At 39.3% G+C, this 21993-nt stretch overlaps 1 protein-coding gene across 3 annotated transcripts; it reads right to left on the reverse strand.

Moving 5' to 3' along the window:
• Positions 1–1219: 1219 nt before the first annotated feature.
• On the reverse strand, positions 1220–21983 carry SEPTIN2 (septin 2). 3 transcript variants are annotated; one of them, XM_030227123.2, is made up of 13 exons: positions 21876–21983; positions 19532–19565; positions 18292–18412; positions 15055–15141; positions 14057–14180; positions 10763–10897; positions 10407–10524; positions 9013–9114; positions 8543–8688; positions 7820–7903; positions 5609–5666; positions 4221–4333; positions 1220–3815 (listed from the first exon to the last, which is right to left on the reverse strand). In XM_030227123.2, exons 2-12 carry the CDS (start codon positions 19538–19540, stop codon positions 4229–4231), a joined length of 1089 nt encoding a protein of 362 aa, XP_030082983.1. In that variant the 5' UTR covers positions 19541–19565; positions 21876–21983; the 3' UTR covers positions 1220–3815; positions 4221–4228. The 3 variants fall into 3 exon arrangements, with proteins under 3 accessions (XP_030082983.1, XP_009087558.1, XP_050833899.1); XM_009089310.4 differs by lacking the exon at positions 21876–21983 and adding an exon at positions 20961–20984; XM_050977942.1 differs by lacking the exon at positions 21876–21983 and adding an exon at positions 20249–20272.
• Between the last annotated feature and the right edge of the window lie 10 nt (positions 21984–21993).

Here is a 21993-nt window from a genome sequence, read left to right on the forward strand (position 1 = left end):
GGGAGCTTGCAGGATCCCAAATGGAAGGAACAAAGAATGGGAGAGAGTCTAAAGACAGCCATGGTGGCTGCTGCTCTGCTTTCCAGTAAATAAAAGCCAGGGCTCAGCACACTGCAAGAGGTTTCTCCTCTCTGGAGTTGCCACAGCATTCTCCTTGCAAATATTCTGTCACTTGAACAGTGACAGAATATTCTGTACTTCTTTAGAGGTGAACTTCCAAACCACTGTAGCAGAGAATTTCCCCAAAACCTGGCCCATTTTCTCCCATGCTATGCATGTCTATTCATCCCTGGGGGCAAATCTCTGAATGACCTCCCTAGAAATCTCTGTTCTGACTCTCAACATGGTATGGAGCCCACTGAGTAGACCTGGCACACTTAGCAACAAGAACATGCTTTCCTTAACATACAAAAGGAATTCAAAACTCTCAAAAGCTGTTGTAACAGGCTGGAGGGAGGAAAAAGGGGTGAAAAGCTGGGGAAAATCATCCTTCCCTGTTCTCCCTGCATAGCAACACTGAATACTCAGCAAGTGACCCTCATTGTCCTTGATGTTATCATGTCATAAAGTGGCATCCCACAGTACAGCAACAAAGCAATCCTGATTGCTCTCCCTGCCCTGGCAAACCCCATGAGGAGCACCTAGGGCAATATACACAGAATTAGGCACCACGGCCACATGAACAGACCAAGCAACATTGTGACTTCTCAAATACAGAAAATGCTTGGACCAAACCTGTTTCCAGCCTGCTCTGGGCAGATCTGTGGTTATCTCACCCCTTTGTGCCCACACTGGGGCTGAATTAAGGCTGTCCTGGGTTAGGAATTGTATTCCCCAATTCAGTGTTCCCACTGAAACTCCAAACCAGGCTGCCAATCACTTGCTCCCTCGTCCTCTCTCCCTCTTTTCTGCATCAGGATGCAGAGGAGAACTGGAAACACAAAATGTTGTAAGAACAATTTACTGGAAACAGCAATGAGATAAGAAAAGGAACAGTAATAGCAACCATATTAAAAAACAAAAATGATACAAAAGAGAGAGAGAGCTTCACATGGAAAAATGCTCACCATGGAGCCCAACCCCACCCACTGCCACTCCAACCCTGCCCTTCCTAGCTGCCCCCAAAATTAACCCTGTCCTGGCTGGAACAGGACAATATTTCAAACATATCACCACAAATGAATATTGAGTACAATAAAGAATCATAATAAACACAAAACAGCTTTTTAGCATTTTTATTACAGTTTTAGCTAATTGTAGTACATAGATTATAACAGGTTTTTGTACCAAGAACTAGTAATTTTTACTATCAACTATAAAGCTCTGCAAATGCCAAAGTATTTTTACTCCCAATATAAAAACCATCACAACACAGTAATTGAAAAAGAACTGTGGCCAGTTCAGCAAGCCACCAAACAGAATTTACCTTTTGTCCCCAGGCCTTTCTGCTACTCATATCTTTCTTTTACCAGCAGCTTTTTTGAGAAAAGTAGTCTTTCTTTTCTTGCCTTAGCACAAAACCATCCATTTCAAGAGAATCCCAAGAAAAGTGAAGGGGAACTAGACCTTCAGAGACATCAGGCACACTATGAACAATTGTCCCAAAGGCTTGGGAAGAAGCAGTAATTAATCACTTAAAATGGCTAGTGCCACAAACTTGGTTTTTCCCATTAAATGCCAAAACAACATACAAAACTATTTATCTTGTTGAATTTTTAGATCAATTACTTTTTTTTTTTTGCTTAATAATAACATGAAATGCTTTATCCTGAACAAATATTTTAATAGATATGTAAATATTTCAAAGAAATAATTTCACAGATGGTGACCAAACAGCACTAAACAAATGGACAATGTGCTCTTGTTCCCATGTTAAAAATAGAGGAAAAAACCTATCAACCCAATATACACAGTGAGAGTGACAAGCACAACCAGGCCCCTGTGCAGACATTTTACATTTCACAGTTTTTCTTCAAGTACAGGCTCATGGTAATAGAAATAAATAAGGTGTTGTGGAGTGTTCTCTGACAGTGCTGCTACGTTACTTTGGTCCTACACCTCCTTTTGAAAAAGCAATTCAAGAATTTAGAAGCACATGTTTTTTTTCCATCCAAGTTTTATATGTAGAGATTTGACAAAATGGGATTTAGCTCTTCTGTGCATACAAAAAGGTTCACATTTTCTTACTTTTGACAGGGTAAGGGAAAATGAGTCGTGTCAAATGAGTCATGTCAAACTTTGTTTGGAAGAGAGAGATGCAGATCTCCAGCTACAATGCAGGATTTTACTTCACATTTTTAGAAAGATTCAAACATAAAACAGCAGTTTCAGGCAGGTAAAAATTTCAGTTGATATTTATATTTAATCTAGCCACTGAAGCACCACTAGAGTTATACATTTTCTGTAGAAATTCTAATATTTTTTTCACAGGAACATTAACAAAATTATAAAACTCACAGCTGCACCTGAGCTCAAAGAGCCAAAAGAAGTTGCAATTCTATCTGTTTGTTTATTAGCTGCTCAGATAAGGATGTTTTGTGATAGATCAGATGAAGAAATCTGATTGCTGGCTTTATCAGGAGCAGCAAATAACCCAGGCTGTGTCACTGCTTGCCCTGTCAGCCACCACCTGGGCACTTGTGTTGATCACTGATTATTTGCTGCAAACACAACACAAGGAATGATCTGCAGCACAAGCCCAGCCAAACTAAAAACAGTCTCCTTTGCCACCAGGATTAAAAAAGAGACCTTGGCCTAATAAAAGAAAACAGAGTCTCTCCTGAAGTAATACTGCTGACTCCATCCTGGAGCAAGAACTTAAAATACAGTTTGCATTGATCCTGTCAGGAACAGGTCACTTTTAAAAAGAGAAGTGTGCTAATATATATATTTACTACATGTAACAGTTTTCAATGCCCTAAAAATACTATGAAAATACTTAGTAGGAATTATAGAATTTCTTATCCTTTGGATATAGGAAACACCCATGCATAGAAAACTACTCTTTGGAGTATACCTCATTCAACAATAAAATCAGCTTTATTCAAGTTTATTTGGCTACAATAATGCCAGAAAATAGCAGGAGTGATTTGTGATGGCCTACAAGAAACTATTCAAAATTAGCTGCAATAGAGTAAGAGATTTTAGGAGAACAATAACCCTCAAGGTTAAATCTAAAAGAAATAATGCCTGTCATGTAACATACAGTGTGCCTCTCACAGAGGCATCTCCTCTTCTTTCTTTTGCTAAGACACAAGGCATGCTTGAATTTTCATTTGATATTTTGCAGAGGCCAAGGAAATCCTCTGCTGTGAGCAGAGACAGAGAAAGGGCTGCTGGTCTCACAAACACATGTAAACACTGCAATATTTATAAAATTAACCTTGCAGGGGTGCAGCCTTAGTGAGGTGACTATTACCTGGCACTGAACAAGGTATCACTGACAGCTGTTTATTTCTAAATGGAATACAAAGTTAAAAGCAGGGAGCTAACAAGGTATATTAAAAAAATATTATTATCTACTGCTTATCAGGCTAGAAAACTTTCAATGACTATTTTGTATCCCTAATAGGAAATTTAAAATAACCTCAAGAAAAGAAGGACTAAAGAAAATGAAAGTCAAATGTGTATAAGATATAAAAATACCAACTGACTACATGTTATGAAATACATCTCACAAGATGTTACCACAAAACAGTTCCACATTAAACTCCACAGCAAGCTCCAGATCACATGGAAGCAAGAGGCATCCTTTTGTCTTCCACCACTGCAATCCAGCTCCAGGAGGTCTCCTGTGAGTCAGGGGATAAAATAATCTAAAAACAAGACAGGAAAATACTACTTCAGATCAGCAGTCTTCTCACATTAAGAAACCTGAAAGAACTGCACACATTTTAAAAGTCACAAGTAAACAACGACTTCATCATGAGATAAGGAAACCTGGTTAAACTATTTCAAAGACTTCTTCCATAATTCTTACCAGGATATATTGTATTGACTTTCTGGGAAATTTTCATATGTATACACACACACCACCACACTGTTTAGTTTGATTCCAAGCCATCTACCTTTGCAAACAGCAGTTAATCCTTATAAATTAAAATTCAGACTGAAACCTATAGAAACCCATCTCGTTAACATTTTTCCAAAACTTCTTAATACCAAGCACATAGAGAGCAGCTAAAGGAGAAGCCCTTTAAGTGGCTATTTGAGCATCTTACCCAAGCCTTTACACATGGTGCCCATGAACTGCACTGCTGTCACCTTCTCCACTTTGCATCTGCATCTGCATCTGTGCCTGCATTCTTGCAATCATCTCCTGCATGCGACGGAGCTGGAAAAGCAGCACAGAAGAATTCTGTAGCTCAGAATATAATTCTTCACTGTCACCACTCTAATTCTTATTTTTATTAAAGAGGGATCACATATCTGCATTTTCTTTATCTGACAGGTAATGTATTCAGGTTATGGCATCTTCTTTTACTGCTCTTCATCACTGAAGAGGCTGGCATTTACTGACTGAAATAAATAGAGTTTATTATTGTACTGTGGGATGGGATTTTTAAGCATCCATAAGTGGAAGTCTCTGACATTTCAGGTATAAAAAATTATTGTTCTGAAGTACTGAACAAGCATTTACACTTAGTAAAAAGTTTAAATGGAAGAAAAAAAAAAAAAAGGCAGCCTGGTTATGTTCCTCCAAATTACTCCTGTATGTGTCATCCAAAAAAAACAATTGTCAGGATTACTCCCCAGCTCCCTTGCTGGGGATGACTACGTGGAAGCAAATATTACAGGCAAACCATCCAGTGAGACACGAGCATGACTAAACTTGGTTGAAGCTCAGTTTTAGAGTATTGCATTTTAGACTAACAGACTATGTTAGAAGTAGCTTTTTAAATTGAAGTTAACCATCTATGAATCCCATTTACCATGACCTCTTGCTTGTGTAGTAGATTCCCATACATGCTGCCATCTGTGACCATGTCAGACCCTTTCCCTTCTATCATCTACTTTTCAACAAGGCTATTAATCTCATCTACCCTAGCACAGGATCTGCTTCAGGTCTCCACTTCAGCCTTTCTGCCCACATTTGCTTTTCATTGCACTTTTTCTAGTCTTGCCTATCTATAACCTTTATAGGTTAGAGGAACATGAAAAGCAGCATTAGATCTATGCATTATGAATTTGTCATTGTAGCAGAATGAGAATTTCAATTTAATTTTTTATTTCTGACCATGTCTACCATCATTCTCTCTTTTGCTGCAGAGCTGAACTGACTTTGTCCCAATCTGCAGCTGTTAACTGTAGAACCCTTATTCCCATGAGGATGGTCCTCCTTGTCCACACAGTGTGTGTTACATCCATTGCTGATCAGTAAAATGGAATCATGTTTCACCAGATTCCACTTGTCCCAAAAACTCCCTCTCCTGAGTCTCCTCTCACCTCTTCTCATTCTGTTTTCTTAGTGAACCTTAAATAACCTTATATTGGCATATAACTGTTTTTCCTTTATGAATTACCAAGATCGTATAAATATTTGCTCTAAAGTAGCAACAAAAGAACAAAAATTCCCCCATTACAAGAATACAAAGTTCAGTCATCTTACTTCTGCTTCCTTCTCAAGCAGAATCTGGTCTTTATTTACTTCTTCATCTTCTATTTTCCTAAAATAATATTAATATTGTTAGAAACATGAAATCATTAAGGTTGGAAAAACCTAAGATTGCTGAGTCCAAGCATTAACCCACCATTGTGTTCACCATTAAACCACATCCCCCAGTGTTACTGTCATATTTTCTGGAAAATCCCTTTGCCAGGATTTCTTCTCCTGGGAAGCTGAGAAGCCTCATAAAAGAATGAAAACAATAATTATCTGATTGCTTCTCCTGTGTTTGCTGCTTTGGAATGTGGCTTGGACATTGTTTACCAACAGGTGCATGTTTGATTGGTTTCATGTGAATTGTTTTTACTTAGTGACCAATCACCATCAGCTGTGTTGGACTCTGAAGAGTCAATCACGAGTTTTTCATTCTCATTCTTGTTAAACCTTCTGTCTGTACCCTTCTCTTTCCTTAGTATAGTTTTAGTATAACATTCTTTAATATAATATAATATCATAAAATAATAAATCAGCCTTCAGATTCCTCATCTCTCACCTTGTCCTGGAGACCTCACAAACTCCACACTCCAGTGCCAAATCCACAAGCAGTTTGAACACTTCCAGGGATGGCAGCTCCACCATGCCCTTGGGCAGCCTGTGCCAGTGCCCAAACACCCTTTCTCTGAAGAAGTTTCTCCTAATATCAGTCTAAACCTCCCTGGTGCAACCTGAGGCTGTTTCCTGTTATTTCATCACTTGTTACTTGGGAGAAGTGACTGCCTCCCACCTGGCTTTATTCAAGATTTCCCACCACTTTGCTAATAGCTTTCTCCTTCTCCATGTCACAACAGGAGAGATCTACTAATGGAGCTAATCAAGCAAGTGCCATCAAACAGGCAAAGCAAACAAATTGGTGTTTGTTAAAAAGTTAACAGAGAAATACTTTGTAAAAAAATCCTGTATAAATAAAATTAAATAAATTATTGTAAATAAATACATTGCAAAAAAATCTGCTGTGCCCCAAAACCTCTGAGATCATTAGTGAGTACAGTTAAACAAACACCTATTGTCAAGCACTTCTGGTAGCAGAAGTGCAAGATTGAAATAAATTCACATGAAATCTACCCTCATTTACAATAAACCTAATTATGTTCTAGTATCATTTCAGAAATGTGAAAGCAAATGAGCCACCTAACTAGAAAATATACAAAAACATGTTTGAGTTTCACATACCCAACTTAACAGCAACTTGAAATCCTCTAAAAATTGGATGACCTTAGGTAACATTACCTCTAAGGCCTTTGTACACACCTGCTGGATAAGAGAACTTGGGAAGTTTGGGGACTTTTACCTTCAATTTCAGAAAGCAGGGTTTAAAATCAGGAGAGAAGAGCATTTTATCTTGCCTGTAGGCCAATGCTACAGGCAGAAAAGTCTAAAAGAAAAACTCCTTTTGCTGAAAACTGACCAGACATGTTACAAAATGTCTGTTTACAGCTTGATGGGGAAACTTTTGCAAAATGCCCCAAAAACCCCAAAATGTGCAATTTGGAACCCTCTAGTGGCTGTAAGAAGAGATGCAGCTGAAACACCTAAACCAGGAAACATGCAGTTTCCCCCAAGAACTCCCCAACTCATCTTTACAGACCCTGTTATTGTATTTAAAAATTGAGAGTTTTGCCCAGTTCTCTTTCCAGGAAAGCTGTGCCCTATCCAAGCCAGCTCAAAACAGGGCTAACAGTCATTACCAGACTGCTATTATTTATGTATGTCATGTTTAATAAAGCATTGCAAAAAAGTTTCATCATCTCTTTTGAAAGTTCCCATCCAAATATTCTGGTTGTTAATTCTAAAAAAAATCTACACTTTTTTTAAGATATCAGCTCTAATCTGATTTGCAGATTTTTTAAAGATATGTATCATAGACATCTGTCCTGCTTAGTACATTCAACATTCCAACCCAACTATGTTTAAGCCTCAGACCAAAGCACAGATCTATTCCCACAATTCTCTAACTCCACCACCATCACTTCAGATTTACAAAATATTTTTTGTTACACTCTTTGTAAGCTGCTCAATAGAACTTGATATCGACTGGAGTTACAGAGCTGCCCTTGGTTTACCAAATCCTAGCAATGAAATGGTAGGTGAGACACAGAGAGAGCAAAATACACATTCACAAAAGGAGAAAGCAACATGTAACCATGAGATGACAACCTGGTGCCTCGTTTGAGCCTCTCAGAGCGGAAGTTCTCATAGTGAAGATCCTGGGTCACCTCCTGAAGGTCTTGCATGTGGGTGCTGGAGGAAGCAAAGTAATTAAAAGATAAAACATTCTTGTGTCACATCAGTTTGCTCAAGCAACTCTGGCATTCAGCACTGTCTTGGATCAATGTGCTCAGCATGCACACCCACTTAGCATACTAATTTAAAACTAATTTCAGTTAAATTGGTGCAATAAAGGACACAGAGAGGTCACCTCAGCCCTGAGACTGCTTTGACAGAAGCTGCACTCCTGGGCAAGGCCTTGGACTAATCTGAGCAGGCAAAACAGAGTAGCAAAGACCAGGAAAAAAAAAACAACCAGGGGACTCTTCAGGTCTGCTCCCTTGCAAATGTATCTACTTATATTGGAATCAGCACAACCTGCTTTGTGTTCCAGGGGATCTGAGTAGCAATACAACGCTACATTGGACAAAAGAAGCAGACAAATCATTATTTTCACAGAATCACTGAGTAATTCAGATCAGAGAGAACCTGTGGGTTCTGTGTGGTCTAACCCCTGACTAGGCCTAGCTCAGCTGAGTCAAGGCTGCTCATGGCCACACAAATTCTGAATATGTCCAGGGATTACACAACTGCTGCAAACCCCACTGCAGTGCTTGATTATCTTGGTGATTGTTTTCTAAACTACCATTTAATTGGAATGTTCTAACTTACATTAACATGGTCCTCAGCTTCAGGAAGTCATTATGCTCTGGATTCTCCACTTCAACTACACCCCATGGGTAGAGTCGACCTCTGACTTTTTTACCTTTTGCTTCAATGAGTTGATTGGACCCCACTACACAAAATGGAATGCTGGCCTGAAAGCCAAAAGTGCAAAAGTTACTTATAGTGAACCAGGACCAACAACTCCAAGAACAACTTTTGTTCTGCTCAGCACTGCATATTATGGTAATAAATTTGTAATTATTTTAAATTAAAGGTGTAAAATAAATAAAAGGAACTGCTGCCACCATCTTCCAAGCTAGGGAAGCCAGGGCAGAGACACTTCAGGTGTCTCATTTCTGTGTGAACCTGAGTGACTCACTCCAGGCTGCATTGCAGGTCCTGTCCTAAAGCCATCTGAGCAGTCTGAAAAAATACAATATACTATCCATGTACATAATCTATTACACCAGTCACACCTTCAGGAGTCTGGTCTGCTCTTTAAAATCTTCATCTTCATCAGATTCAGCATCAGGCAGGTGATAAATCTTGATACCATGCTCTTCTATTTCATCCAGAATCTGAGATATGCAATAAAATAAATCAATATAATATACATGGAGGATCAGAACTTTTAAATCTTAACATAAAATTACTTAATACATAGTCTCTCAAGAAATCTGGATTTATCTTACTGATCCAAACTGCTCAACAAGGATTTAGTTTTAAATACTATATTTCTTCATGATATTCAACAACTACTGGCCACAGACTTTCATACAAACAATAGTGTTCACAAAACCACCACCCTTTGTGGAAACTGTGCTATATTAAACCTTTGCAATTTTTTTTGTAATAATAAAGGAGTTGACTCAGAAGTGATACTTGCTTTCTACAGTTTAACCTCCTTGATCTTACCTCTGAATTTCTCCTTGGGGGGGTAGGGATGGGAGTGTTTGAAAAACTGAGATATAAACACTATAAATACTTTTTTCTTCATGATTGACAGTAATGGCATCTGCACCAGGAATCCATCTGCCATAGACCCCTAATTTTGCTCTTTATAAAAGCATAATCTTTACTTCTGCAGAATTGTAGCACTCTAAACATACTTAGTAGAGTATACTATAGATAAAGTCTCTATTTTTATTCCAGACTGGATATAACAGCTACAAGGATTTTCAGAATAACTGACAAAAATCAAAGTTTTCAATGCAAGAGCTAAGACTGGAGCATGCCTTTGACAAGTTAATTCTAACACTTCTTTCTAAACTTCATAGCTGTTATTAGTTCATGATGGTTTGTTGAATCCCACCTCCTGCCAGCAAATACAGCATCAAGTTCTGCATGACTGGATGTGTTAAGAGGTCTTGCCTCAGGAAGATAGAATGGAATGCTTCAGAAGGAGTGACATAAGGGAAGAAAGACAACCCCACAATCAGAAACATCTCTGAAAATCCTATTTTTTAACCATCAGAATTCTGACTGGGTAAAAAAACCCAAATACACACATGTACATTCTATATGCAGATGCTATCTCTGCTTTGGGACTGATTAAACAGGTAACAGAGCAATTACCATCAGCAAATGTATTTAAATATTTTTCCAAAGTTTCAAAACTCACTCAATCTAATTGTAAATGTAGCCAGACTGCTACTCTGCAAAGAACATTCTAAGGACAATTTCTCATTAAATACATAATAAAATATTTTACAGGATATCAAACTACATATTAAGTGATGCTACACTGTGCATGAGATTGTATTTTCCTCAGCTAGGACAGAGCAAGGTTAATGAGAATGCCCCTCTCTTCACCCACCACACTGCCACAACCAAAGCACAACACATTTCTGCAAGCCAGAAATACACTCACCCTTTTCTTTAGTCTCTCTCGCTCCTTCAGAGAAAGTGTATCAGCTTTTGCAATCACTGGTACAATATTTACTTTGTTGTGTATGGCCTTCATAAACTCAACATCCAGAGGCTTAAGGCTAAAATTAAAATATGGAAAATGTTTATTTATTTTTACTCTAAATTACCAATTTATTTTCATTCCAACATAAATAACTCTCTTTGCACAGTAAAAAGAACACAGCCAATTAATGTCAGCAGTTATAGCAGTTGCTTAAGTAATGGCAACCTGATTCTGAAAATTTAAGTCACCAGGCTTTTAGACCAACAGTCTAAAATAAAATAATATTAAAAAAAAAATGACAGAGAAACACCTACCCATGACCAAATGGTGAAATGAAATAGAAACAGCAATGAACTCGATTATCTATGATATGCCTTCTGTTCAATCCACTCTCATCATGCAGGTATCGCTCAAACTGCTCATCAATGTAAGAGATTATGGTCTTAAAGCTGTAAAACAAACACAGATTTGAGCAATCACCAAATGGTCCTCAACTTTAGGACTCTTTCAAAGGTAGTATTAAACTACTAAGCTGCTGGTGAACCAGTCTTCTGCTGGACAAAAATTCAATTACTGATTCTATAGAACAAGGAAAATAGAAAGGCCTATACCTTAAAATTTATATTTATATCTTGATTAACATTAACCACACATTTTCAAGATATTTTAAGTTTCTTTTTGCAAACTGATTTAAAATCATAAATGGTTTGTGTTGGAAGGGATCTTTAAAGATCACCTATTTCCAAGCTACTCTCATGGGCAGGGACACCTTCTATTAGTCCTGGGTTCCCTTGAACACTTTCAGGGATGGGGCAGCCACAGCTTCTCTGGACAACTTGTGCCAGGGGCCTCAACACCATCACTGGAAAGAAGTCTCTGCTACATCCAACCTAAATCAACTCTCAGTTTCAAACCATTGTCCCTTGCTCTGCTACTACAGGCCCTGGTATTAAGTCTCTTTCCATGTTTCCTGCGAGCCCCTTTGATGTATTTCAAATCCTCAGTAAGGTCTCCCTGGATCTTCTGTTTTCAGATGGAACCCCAACTCTCCCAGCCTCTCCTTACTGCTGTTTTAGCCCTTGGATCATTTTTGTGATCCTCCTGTGCACCTGCCCCAACAGGTCCATGTCTGCCATGTGTTAAGAGCCCAGAGCTGGATGCAGGTCTCACAGGAGCACAGGAGTGGGGCAGAACTCCCTCCCTCAACCTGCTGGCCACACTGCTTTTGATGCAGCCTGGGACACTAATGGCTTTCAGGGACTGCCTGCTCATATCCAACTTTTGTCCACTGGTGTCCTGGTTCTGGCCCAGATCTACAAGAAGGGGCAACTCCAGAGAGGAGAAACTTTTTGCAGTTTGTTAAGCCCTGGATTTTATTTACTGGACACTGCTCATCACTAGAGAGCATCCTCAGGCAAGGAGGAGGAAAGCAGAGCAACAGGCACCATGGCCATTCCAACTGCAGCTGAACCACTGCCACAACCTGTGCCACAAACAGATGTCCCTACAGAGAAGAAGAAATCCAAGACCACCAAGACCAAATCAGTATGCTCAGTGAAGGATGAAGAGGAAGCAGAGCCCTCATAGGAGGAGGAAGAGGCAGGACCAGAGATAATCACCCAATTCCTACCCCTGGTGAGCTGCAAGATATGTGAAAAGATTTCAGCTGCCATTTGGGGGACACCCTGGCAACCTGGCTGCTTTAGAACCAGGACATGGTGGCCCACCACATGGAACCAGACTATAGGGAAGCCAAGCAACTGGGACCCCTGTCCTGGGATGTGGGCATTGACAAGGGCATTGGGAAGAGGACAGAAACTCTCAGCTCTGGTGGTGACTTCTGTCAAGTGTGAGGGAAAGGTATCATCTCAAGGATGATCTAATGGTGTGACCAGGCAGGTGGAAGGCCATGGAGGAAGGTATCCAGTACCTGAGAGAATTAGCTGTGCTGGAGGCAATCTATAGGGGTCCAAATAACCATCAGTCCCCTCTAAATCCAGATAAGGTCCACTGTACACAATCCATGTGGCAGAAGTTTGTACAGAGCACACCACTGCTGTATGTCAACTCTTTGGCATTGTTGTCAATGAAAGAAGGAGAGCCAACAGTGCTTGAGGTGACCCAGCTCTGGCAACATGAATATAACTTTTTTCTTCCCAACCAACCTGCACCTCAGCTGTGGAAAGACTGTCCAAGATTAAAAACAGATTTGAAAAACTCTAGCAAACTAGAGAGGAAGTGTTCCATACTCCACCAGAATGGGCCAGTCTCTGCTGCTGGGAGCAAACACCCCCATCCTCAAGAGACAGGATGTACACCACGTGGTAACCTGTGGTTCTACCTGCATGACCACAGAAAAGACATGAGGAAGTGGGATGGAAAAGCCACCACTGCCTCAGCAGCAGGGGTGCAGGAGTTGAGAGGAAATACAACCAGCACAGGAAATTCTTCAAGCATAAATGCAGCTCCAGCTTCAAGAGGGCAGGTCCTCAGAGAGAACAGAAGGGCTGATGTTACTCCTGAAGTGTAAGGCTTCAGAACACTGATGACATCGTCATGTGAGGAAACATGGCAGAGGAAGTTTTTGAGCAAGGGGAGAAGATAATCCAGATCTCTCTGAAGGTTGGTTTTGCCATAAAACAAAGTAAGGTCAAGGGACCTGCTCAGGAAATCTGTTTTTTAGGAGTAAAATGGCAAAATAGGCATTGTCACAATGGATGTGGTCAATAATACAGCAGCTCTGTCCCCAGTGACCAGCAGGAATGAGCTCAGGCTTTCCCAGGTGCTGTGGGATTTTGTAAGGTGCATACTCCAGAGTACAGTCAGACTGCAAGGCCTCTCTATCACATGAGCCAGAAGAAGAATTACCTCAAGTGGGGTCCTGAACAACAACAAGCTTTTGAATAAATGAAACAAGAGATTTTTCATGCAGTAGCCCTTGGACTCACCAGGACAGGACATGTGATCTTGAAGCTGAATTTCACTTTACCGGGAAATTTAATTTCCAAAATTATGGGGAAAGGCAGAGGTTGCCTTGAGGTTCAGGGGTTTGAGAGATGTGGGAAAAGGGATTACCACTGAAAACTGATTGCTATTGACCTCAAGATTAGTTCTCAGTATTTACTATAATGTAAATTTATAAAAAGAAAAAAAACCTAAACAAACAAAAAAAATCTAAGTCAATGAAAAGCACTTAAAAATTAGGCACAGAATCTGAGAATGTTCAAGTGAATGTGGACAAGATCTTGGGGTGAGTTTTTACTTGCATTGAAGAGTAGGTGATTTACTTTCTTAGAGTATTATAGAGACTCAAGATCATTGTTCACTTAAAGCTCTTTCAAGCAAAATGGAAGTTAAGAAAGAAAGAAAAAATGTCACAAAATTTACTTCAATTTGTGTCAAAGTTATTGATGCCTCTTCACATTTATGAATGCATTGGAATTCATTCATAACACCAAAATCAAGCTTCTTCAAGATTAGGAAACAAAAAAATCCCACCTCAAATTCAGCATTTCCCAGACACACAGCACACTTTCACCCTCCAGGAGAGATAAGAAATCTAAGTTATTCTCCATAGATAGATCAAGAGATGCTCCCTGTGCACGTACCAGTCTCGGCAGTTGATGGCATCCCCATATCCCGGGGTATCCACAACCGTCAGCCTCAGCTTCACGCCCCTCTCCTCAATCTCAACTGTGGAGGCTTCAATCTGCACCGTGCGCTCAATCTTATCTGAAAGACAACAAACTGCATCCTGCCCAATCCAGTCTGAGACCCGGGCACTCTGAGATCAGCTCCAAAGATTAATTGGCAGATAAAACACATAAATATTATTCTATCGATTGCATTCTAAGGCCTGATAACAAAAAGACTCAGTACATAAATTCCTTCAGTGTTATTAAAGGACTGAGTATGAGATTTCTACATTGTTTTTAAGAAAAGTATCATATTTCATATTTTTCTTAAAAATAATGTAGAAATTAAGGCAAAAGGGACTGAGACAAAACCATCACTAATGGGAGAACAATATAAAATTATATGTAATGGATTTTTTTCTTAAGGCTGGAAGTTAAAAGTAATCATCAGCTAACATGATTAAATCATTAAAGCAAGTCATTCAACAGGTAGCAAAAAGAGAAAAATTGCATATTTTATTTTATTACAATGTTCTCTTTTGCTGGATTATTGCATACCTTGAATAACATAACAAAAATAGGACAAGGAAATGAAGAAGAAAAGGAAGTGAAGTTCTCATTCACTAAACATCAATCTAAAGTAAACAGGCATAAACAATTCATATGTTTACAATTGCAACAGATTAAAAACTAAATAAATTCTCTGATTGTTTATCTTAATGTGACACAAAGACTGTCTTTAAGCAAAAGAAGGGATCAAATTTCTATGTGTTAATATAAATACATCCAAAGACTAAATAACAAAGACCTGATAGACATCCTGGGTGCAGAGGAAAACGGTTTTATCAAACAGCTCAAGTGTCAGGAAATGCATTAGAAACTACTGGAGCTAGAAATCACTGCTGGCTTTTACCAAAACTCAAAGATAAAAGCAATTAACTCCAAAAACCATTGAGCAAAGATGTATTTACCAGCAGCTCCTGGGATTATCCTTTCTGGGTAGAGATCTGTCAGGAAGAGGCTGTTTATTAATGTAGATTTTCCTAATCCAGATTCACCTGTGATTCAATATAAAGATAAATTCAAAATATTTACATAAATAATTTTTTTTCATATTTCTTTCAAAGTAAGAATTTACAAATTCTAATTTTGGATCAGCCAAGTTTACACAAAAAGGTTGAGAAACAATTTTTCCATCTTGCACTTTCCCAGAGCTTTCACTGATCATCTGTAATTAATGCTGCTAGTCAAGTGGAGTTGTGACCCATTTAGACTTAAGATTTTCCATTTCATGTCTCCTTAAACAATCTCCTTGATTTCTTAAAACAAGCTTTTTTGTTATCACTCCAGAATGTGAAATATCATACCCAGTGAGAAGCTATATTCCGTCAAGGCTTTATCATCAATTTAAGCAATGAAATTGCATAGCTGAACTTCTGTACAGCTAGGCTACATAAAGTGGGATTTATTTCTGGGTTTTATGCCAATATGGCAAACAAGAACTGAAAGCAAGAGGAATATGGCCACTGAGCAATTTTTTTGTACTGATGAACTTGGGGATAACCAAATTGTAACATGAGTATTTTCTGTTCTAGAGATACTGATGGCCCTGAGGGAAATTTAGACTCATTAAAGATCAAGATTTTAATCAGAACAAATGTTTACAGCATAAAAAAGAGTAGCAACTTGAAATGCTCAGTACTTGAGTTCACCAAAGAGATCTTTTTCTAAAATTTTAGTTTTATTTCAGGTGTTGATAGGATTCAATTTAAAAAAAATAAATCTTAAAAAATGATGGGCCACAGAATCTCTGAGTAACACTGCAATATGAATCTGACAAAAACATCTAAACAACAGGAAAAAAAAGGACTGAAACTGTTTTGAAATGAAGATTTGAGTAGGAGCTGCCAGTTTTAAATGCCTTACAGAATGCAGCTTTGAAGATCAGATTGTGCCAGTGCAGCCTGCACCAGTGAAGGTGACACATACCCAGAGTAACTCAACAGTCACATGGAATCATTTCAGCAAAATCAGAAAAGTATGATTTCATCCAGTGCCACATTCCACTGTCTCAGTAAGGGTAAATATTACACATAAATCAAATCAGTTTTCATAGTCACTGCCAATGATTATATTGGCTACAGTAGTTTAGTGACTCTTAAGTGAAATAACTATTTAGATGAAGTCATAGCTTAATAATGAGAATGAACATAAAAATAAACACAAGTGACTGGGATTTCTTTGGGAGCAACACAGCCAAGCAGCCAAATTCATATAAACTCCAGCTCATATTTTCAGATACCACAGTAAACAATAGCAGGGGATAAAAACATAACCAAAAGCTGTGTAAAAGATAAAATCATTGATTAGGATTCTGTCAGCATAGGCAGCTTTTAAAGTATTATCCTGCTCAGAAATGAAGGAGGATGGCAACTGAATGAAAAATGATAGCTCAAAACAGGCACTGTGGCACAGCCTACAAGAGAACATACTTAAACTCTAGGCATATTTGAAGAGAAAGCATTCACATTCCAAACTGTTGAAATAATCAACAATTTAAAGCACAGTTTATTTTATCTTACATCAGCTGTCTCCCTCTGGTATTTTAGATACATTTTACTGTATCTAAAATACCACTCCAAATTTTCAATGAAATGATTTTTTTTTCCAAGTCCTCTTCCCTTAGTTTTCATTTATTCCTTAAAATACTGCTAGGCAACAACAGTAAAGTTCCACTTCACTCCAACATGGGTGGATTAATTCTCTTTCTGCTCTCTTACACCATATCATTTCCCCTCTATTTCTATTTTACAAGAGACAAGAAACAACTGTTGGTCTATATAATTTTACATTGCTATTTTCCAGAACTGTTTTACGTGGCAGAATTTGCAATTAGAATTCAAAGAGATCTGGAAGTTTAGAGAAAGCAAATATTTTCTTTCTCAGAACTGTTCACACTTGTAGGATCACTGAACAGTAAATTCTAAAGAGTTACAGTAGACAGAATAATTTGAACCAGCTACTTATAGTTTGGTTTTACTCTTAGATTTTATGAGATATCCTTTATGGTATCATCCAAATCAAATCCAATGAAAGACACAGTAAAAAACTACAATAAATTTCTAGGAAGACAAAGATAAGGGCAAACTCTGTACAACACTGAAGAACAAAATACAGAAGTAGGACAAAAGCAGTGTTAGGGCTGTCATTTGGCAAAACTAATGAAAGGTTTGAAGATAGACTCTCCCTGTAACTACTGAAATCCAAAACCATTAAGAAGTTAAACACCGCCTATCATGCTCTATCTCACCTCTCCTGCTCATTCCCACTGTGATCTCTCTTAGGCAAATCTAGCACACAAATGGGATTTATTTCTTGTGGTGCCAAGTAATGAAGAGCCTAATTCTATTAGGGTACTTTTTGTGAAAGCCTGTTTAAAAGCAAGAATTACAGAGTTCAAACACCAAAACTCACAAGTTATGGCTCACAAACAGAGACAGAGAAAACACCCAAGCCTCACTTGGGAGTCTATTTAATTTTGAAGAACGGCAACCAGTTTCTCAAAGGATCAAGGTATTTCTGCAGACATCAGATTTTTTACCAACACAGACTCCCAATGAATTATCAAACAGAATAACACTTTAGATTACTACTGCTAACATAAAGTCATGATCAAAGTAAAAAGTAACAGCTCACATCAAAACCAACTGGTCCAATTCTCAGTCTTTCTCAAATACTCTTTTACAAGAGTATTTGGAAGGGTTGAAAAGACTAGAGTTCAGATTGGTTTGAACTAAAGAAGCATAAACAACATTTTAAATAGAATGGCCTTCTTAATACAAGTCTCTTAATCAAAACACACAAGTGAGCTAAGACAGTATTCAAATGCAAAACCAGTTTTAAACTACATTTTAAATGGAGTGCTGGAATCCTGTAAGACAGGGGAGAAGGAAGGAAGGAAGGATTGCTGGAGCGCACAATCAAATTTCTTCCCCCACAAACTTATTAGTGTATTTAACCATGGTTTCACTGTGGTAAACAACTGCTGCAAGAATCAACAAAATGTAAAAGAAAGCTAAATGCAACAGTAAAGGAAAGTTTCTGATGCAAGCTGAAGCCTTAAAATAGTGCAAAAAACATTTGTTTTAACTTCAAATTCCCTGTGAGCAAGTACTAATTGTGAGAAAAACTATAAAAAGCTTCCTTACCAACCACCATCAGAGTAAATTCAAACCCCTTTTTCACAGACTTTCGGTGAACCTGATTGGGAAGGTTTGCAAATCCAACATAGCCAGGAGTTTCTGGATTGGTAAACTGAGCAGGCTGTTGCTAAAAATAAAATAAAATAAGACTAAAATAAGACTTAAAAATTAAAATAAGACAAGCAACCACTCAAGACTTAGTAGTCTGTATAACTGCTTTCCTCACTTAACTCAAAAGGTTTGAATATATGTGACAGAGAGGAAACTACTCAGGGGTTCCAACTACTCAACAGTTTCACAAATAAGTGCAGAACAACTACATTGACCTAGAGCTTAAAAAACAAAGCTTCACTTGTTCAGATATCCAGCTAAGATCACTTTAAGTAAAACAGAAACAAAATCACAAATAATTATTTATCAAAGTATGACAAAGTATGAATTGTGGCCACTAATCACTTTTTGAACAGCCTTCACACACAGTTAAAATAAAATAGTTTTCTATGGACTTGATTAAAAGATGACTATTCCTGATCCATTTTCAGCACATCCAAAGGAAAACCCTGAGCAAGTTGTGAAGTGAAAGCCATCTGCTGGGAGTGCTCTTCAGAGAGCTCTCTCCAAGGGAGGGTGAGGGGAATTTACACAATAGTGTTCAGAATGCTCAGTGCTACAGACATGGCAGAGAAATCTTTACATCTCTTAGATCCCTCTTCAAACACATTACTCAAGCACCCTTTATCACTCATTTCTCTCCAATAAACCAACATGGGTGTTCTACCCATCATTTCAAATGCTGGGAGACAAAAATGAGATGAATCCCAGCATGACAATCATATTTTAGGTTACAATATTTTAAATGAAGGATTTTATTGGAAATCCAGTTGATTCTATTAGTAAAGAAAGAAATTAAATCTAAACCACCATTTTCTTAAATGATGCCTGCTCAAAAATTGCAGAAAGCAAGTTTCAATGAAGATGCACCAGGGAGCTTTTATACAACTCTGACCAAAATGAAACCCTTCCAAGAGTATTAGTTAACTGCAGAGATTTATATTTGCATGAAACTACTTTAATCTATGTCTTAGATCACTCATCTTTCAATGTTGTGTCTCCCATAGACAGCAAATTTCAAATAACCTTCATCATCAAACAGATGCAAGTTGCACAATTTGTCATTGAAGATTAGTATTTAAAAACAAAACATGTATTTCCCACTGTTACATTGGAAGACAAATGTTACTCTTACCTTGGACATTTTTAGAGAAAGACAGGAAAAAAATCTGAAAAAATAATAATGTTTGTCAGCTTGTTAAAAATTGTATGAGGAAAAGACTCACCCACAAACCAGCGTAATACCTGCTGTAACACACTGAATTGAAAAAGGAGCATCCCTGACTGAATGTCAGACTCTCAAACAGTGTCAATTTCTTCACTGGGCACAAGTATCTGACTCTTCTGTACTAACAAGGGGCAGAATTTTCAGCTATCATTGCTCCTATAAATGCAGTCAGACAAGAAATTCAAGCAAGATGAATGTGGAGTGCTGAAGGCAGCAGATGTGTGACAAGCCATTCTGAAGCCTTCAAAGTCCACATCCTTTCCGGAAACTAACCAAACCAAACCAAACACCTTGCTAAAAGACACCTTGCTCTTTAGAGAAAACTGTTTCTTCAAAGCCAAAAAAAACCCTAACTCATGTATTTTTTTTTCAAACCTCTTTCTCCTCAACATCTCCATCCATGCTTGAGTGTTTTGTAAAGAGCTCACAGCTTCAAAATGAAACTTTTTCTCTTCCTCTTTTATCTAGATGCTTGCAAACTCAGTCATTCTACCTTCTGTTTACCAATATAAAATTTTCATATGTAGCTGCATGGGAAATATAAGACAGGCAAAATTTTTTTTTTAAAGATTTCTTATCTAACACTTCTGTGCAAAAAAAAAAAATCTCTTAACAAAGACTCACCAAGCACTAGCTTTCATGATTTCAGGAGAACATGTGATTTACTGTGGCAACAAAAACGTCTGCATATGCTGTATCTGCAAGTGATAAAGAGCTCAATTCCCCTTTCCAGTCCCTCCCCTGGCTCACCCTCTTACCACAAGGTATCAGTTCCCACTCCCAAATCCCTCAGCCACCTCTTACCATGCTCACTTGCACTTTATTTCCATGGATTTGATATTATCAATGCCTGATTCTTTCCATCTTCCAAGCAGATTTTGTCAGCAAGTTCAGGTTTGTATGAAATTACACCAAACTGCTTCAGTCTGCAGCACCCTTCAGTCTGCTCCTCCCAGCAAAGAGACATCTTGGAATCAAAACAAACTGCCCAGCATTAGACAGCAGAAGCCCAACTTTCTGTGTCAGGCACCAGCTAAAGTTGTTTCAATGTGGGGATGAGGTCGAGGATTTTCTTCCCAAAGCTACCATATAGGTGTATGTTCACACAATTTTAACCTCATTTGGGTTTGATGGGAGTTACAGACTGAAGATGTTTAACACTGAAGCAATTTGGTGTCCTTTCTCATGAAGCCAAATTTGCTGAGAAAAGTCTGGCACCTTGGTTACTGACACAAGATCAAAACTGGATAACAAGGCTGTCAAGTGAAACTGTAAGATAAAAAAAAAATCTAGTATCTGCAACATCTGCATTTCAGTCCACAAAACAATCTATGACCTGTGATGTATTCAGCTAGTGAAGAATTTGAGCCTTTTATCACATAAGATTGCTCTGATAGCAACTCTTCCTTCCAAGAGTGTTTCCTGCCCAGTGATGTCATTGATTCCTGCTTAAGCATTCTCCATGAGAGGTTTTCAATGCCAAACAAAACTAGATCCTGCTGGAACACAGAGGAACATTCTTTTAATTTGTGAGACTTGTCTGTCACCCAACTATTTCTCAGAGGCGGGCTAAGAAGAGAGGAAAGTTTCTCACAGCTACTAAGGAAACGAAGCAGCGAGCAGAGTTATGCAGGCAGCTACAGCTACATTATATTTTAACATACAGACCGAGCACAGAAAACTTTCAGGAATGATGTTTACCACAGCGTTCCCGCCAGGTCTGAGCGCTCCCACACAGGCGGGAGCACACCCCAACCCGAAGGCCAAGGCCCCGTCCCACCGCAAACCCGAGCCCCAGAGCATCGCACGGGGGGGGCCTGGGGCTGAGATCGGGGTTCGGGCGCTTCGAAGCAGCCCAGACTTTCCTTTCCGGAGCTGGTCGGTCATGTTCCTCACCCTCAACAGCCCGGCTGGAGTTTTCTACGAGAGCATGTTCAGAAGCGACTGCCTCGCACGCCGTGGGAGGGCCCCCGCCCGGGGGTCCCATGGCGGCCCATACCAGCACCAGGTCCCGCGCTGGGAGGGCGGCCAGGGCGCCTCACCTCCCCGGCACCGCCCGCAGCGCTCATCGTCCCGCTCCCTCCTCACCAGCATCACCCCACCTCAATCGAACCCCTCAGGTTCGGGGGTCCGTCTGCGCGGCTGAAAAGGACAGACCCCTTCCCAGCGCTCCTGCCCGCCGCCTCCCCTGACACCCGGTCCCTTTGCCGCGGCGCACGGGGACTCCCCGGGGCGGGGCAGGGCCCCTCACCTCAGCGCCTCCCGCAGTCGCCAGCCCCGAGCTCCGCTCCCGCGCGCGCACGGCCGGCGGAGGGGGCGGGGCCTGCCCCGCCCCAAGCCCCGCCCCTGGGCGGTGCAGGCCCCCGCGC

The sequence above is a fragment of the Serinus canaria genome, chromosome 9 (assembly GCF_022539315.1).
Source record: "Serinus canaria isolate serCan28SL12 chromosome 9, serCan2020, whole genome shotgun sequence".
In the NCBI taxonomy this organism is placed as follows: domain Eukaryota; kingdom Metazoa; phylum Chordata; class Aves; order Passeriformes; family Fringillidae; genus Serinus; species Serinus canaria.

Bases quoted from the DNA above. Each gene is read 5' to 3' on its own strand.
- SEPTIN2 (XM_030227123.2), bottom strand. The intron at 15,142-18,291 runs GTAAGGAAGCTT...ATTGAATCACAG, and splicing joins ATTTACTCTGATGGTGGTTG to GTGAATCTGGATTAGGAAAA. The intron at 9,115-10,406 runs GTGAGTGTATTT...TGCATATCTCAG, and splicing joins GAGAGAGACTAAAGAAAAGG to ATTCTGGATGAAATAGAAGA.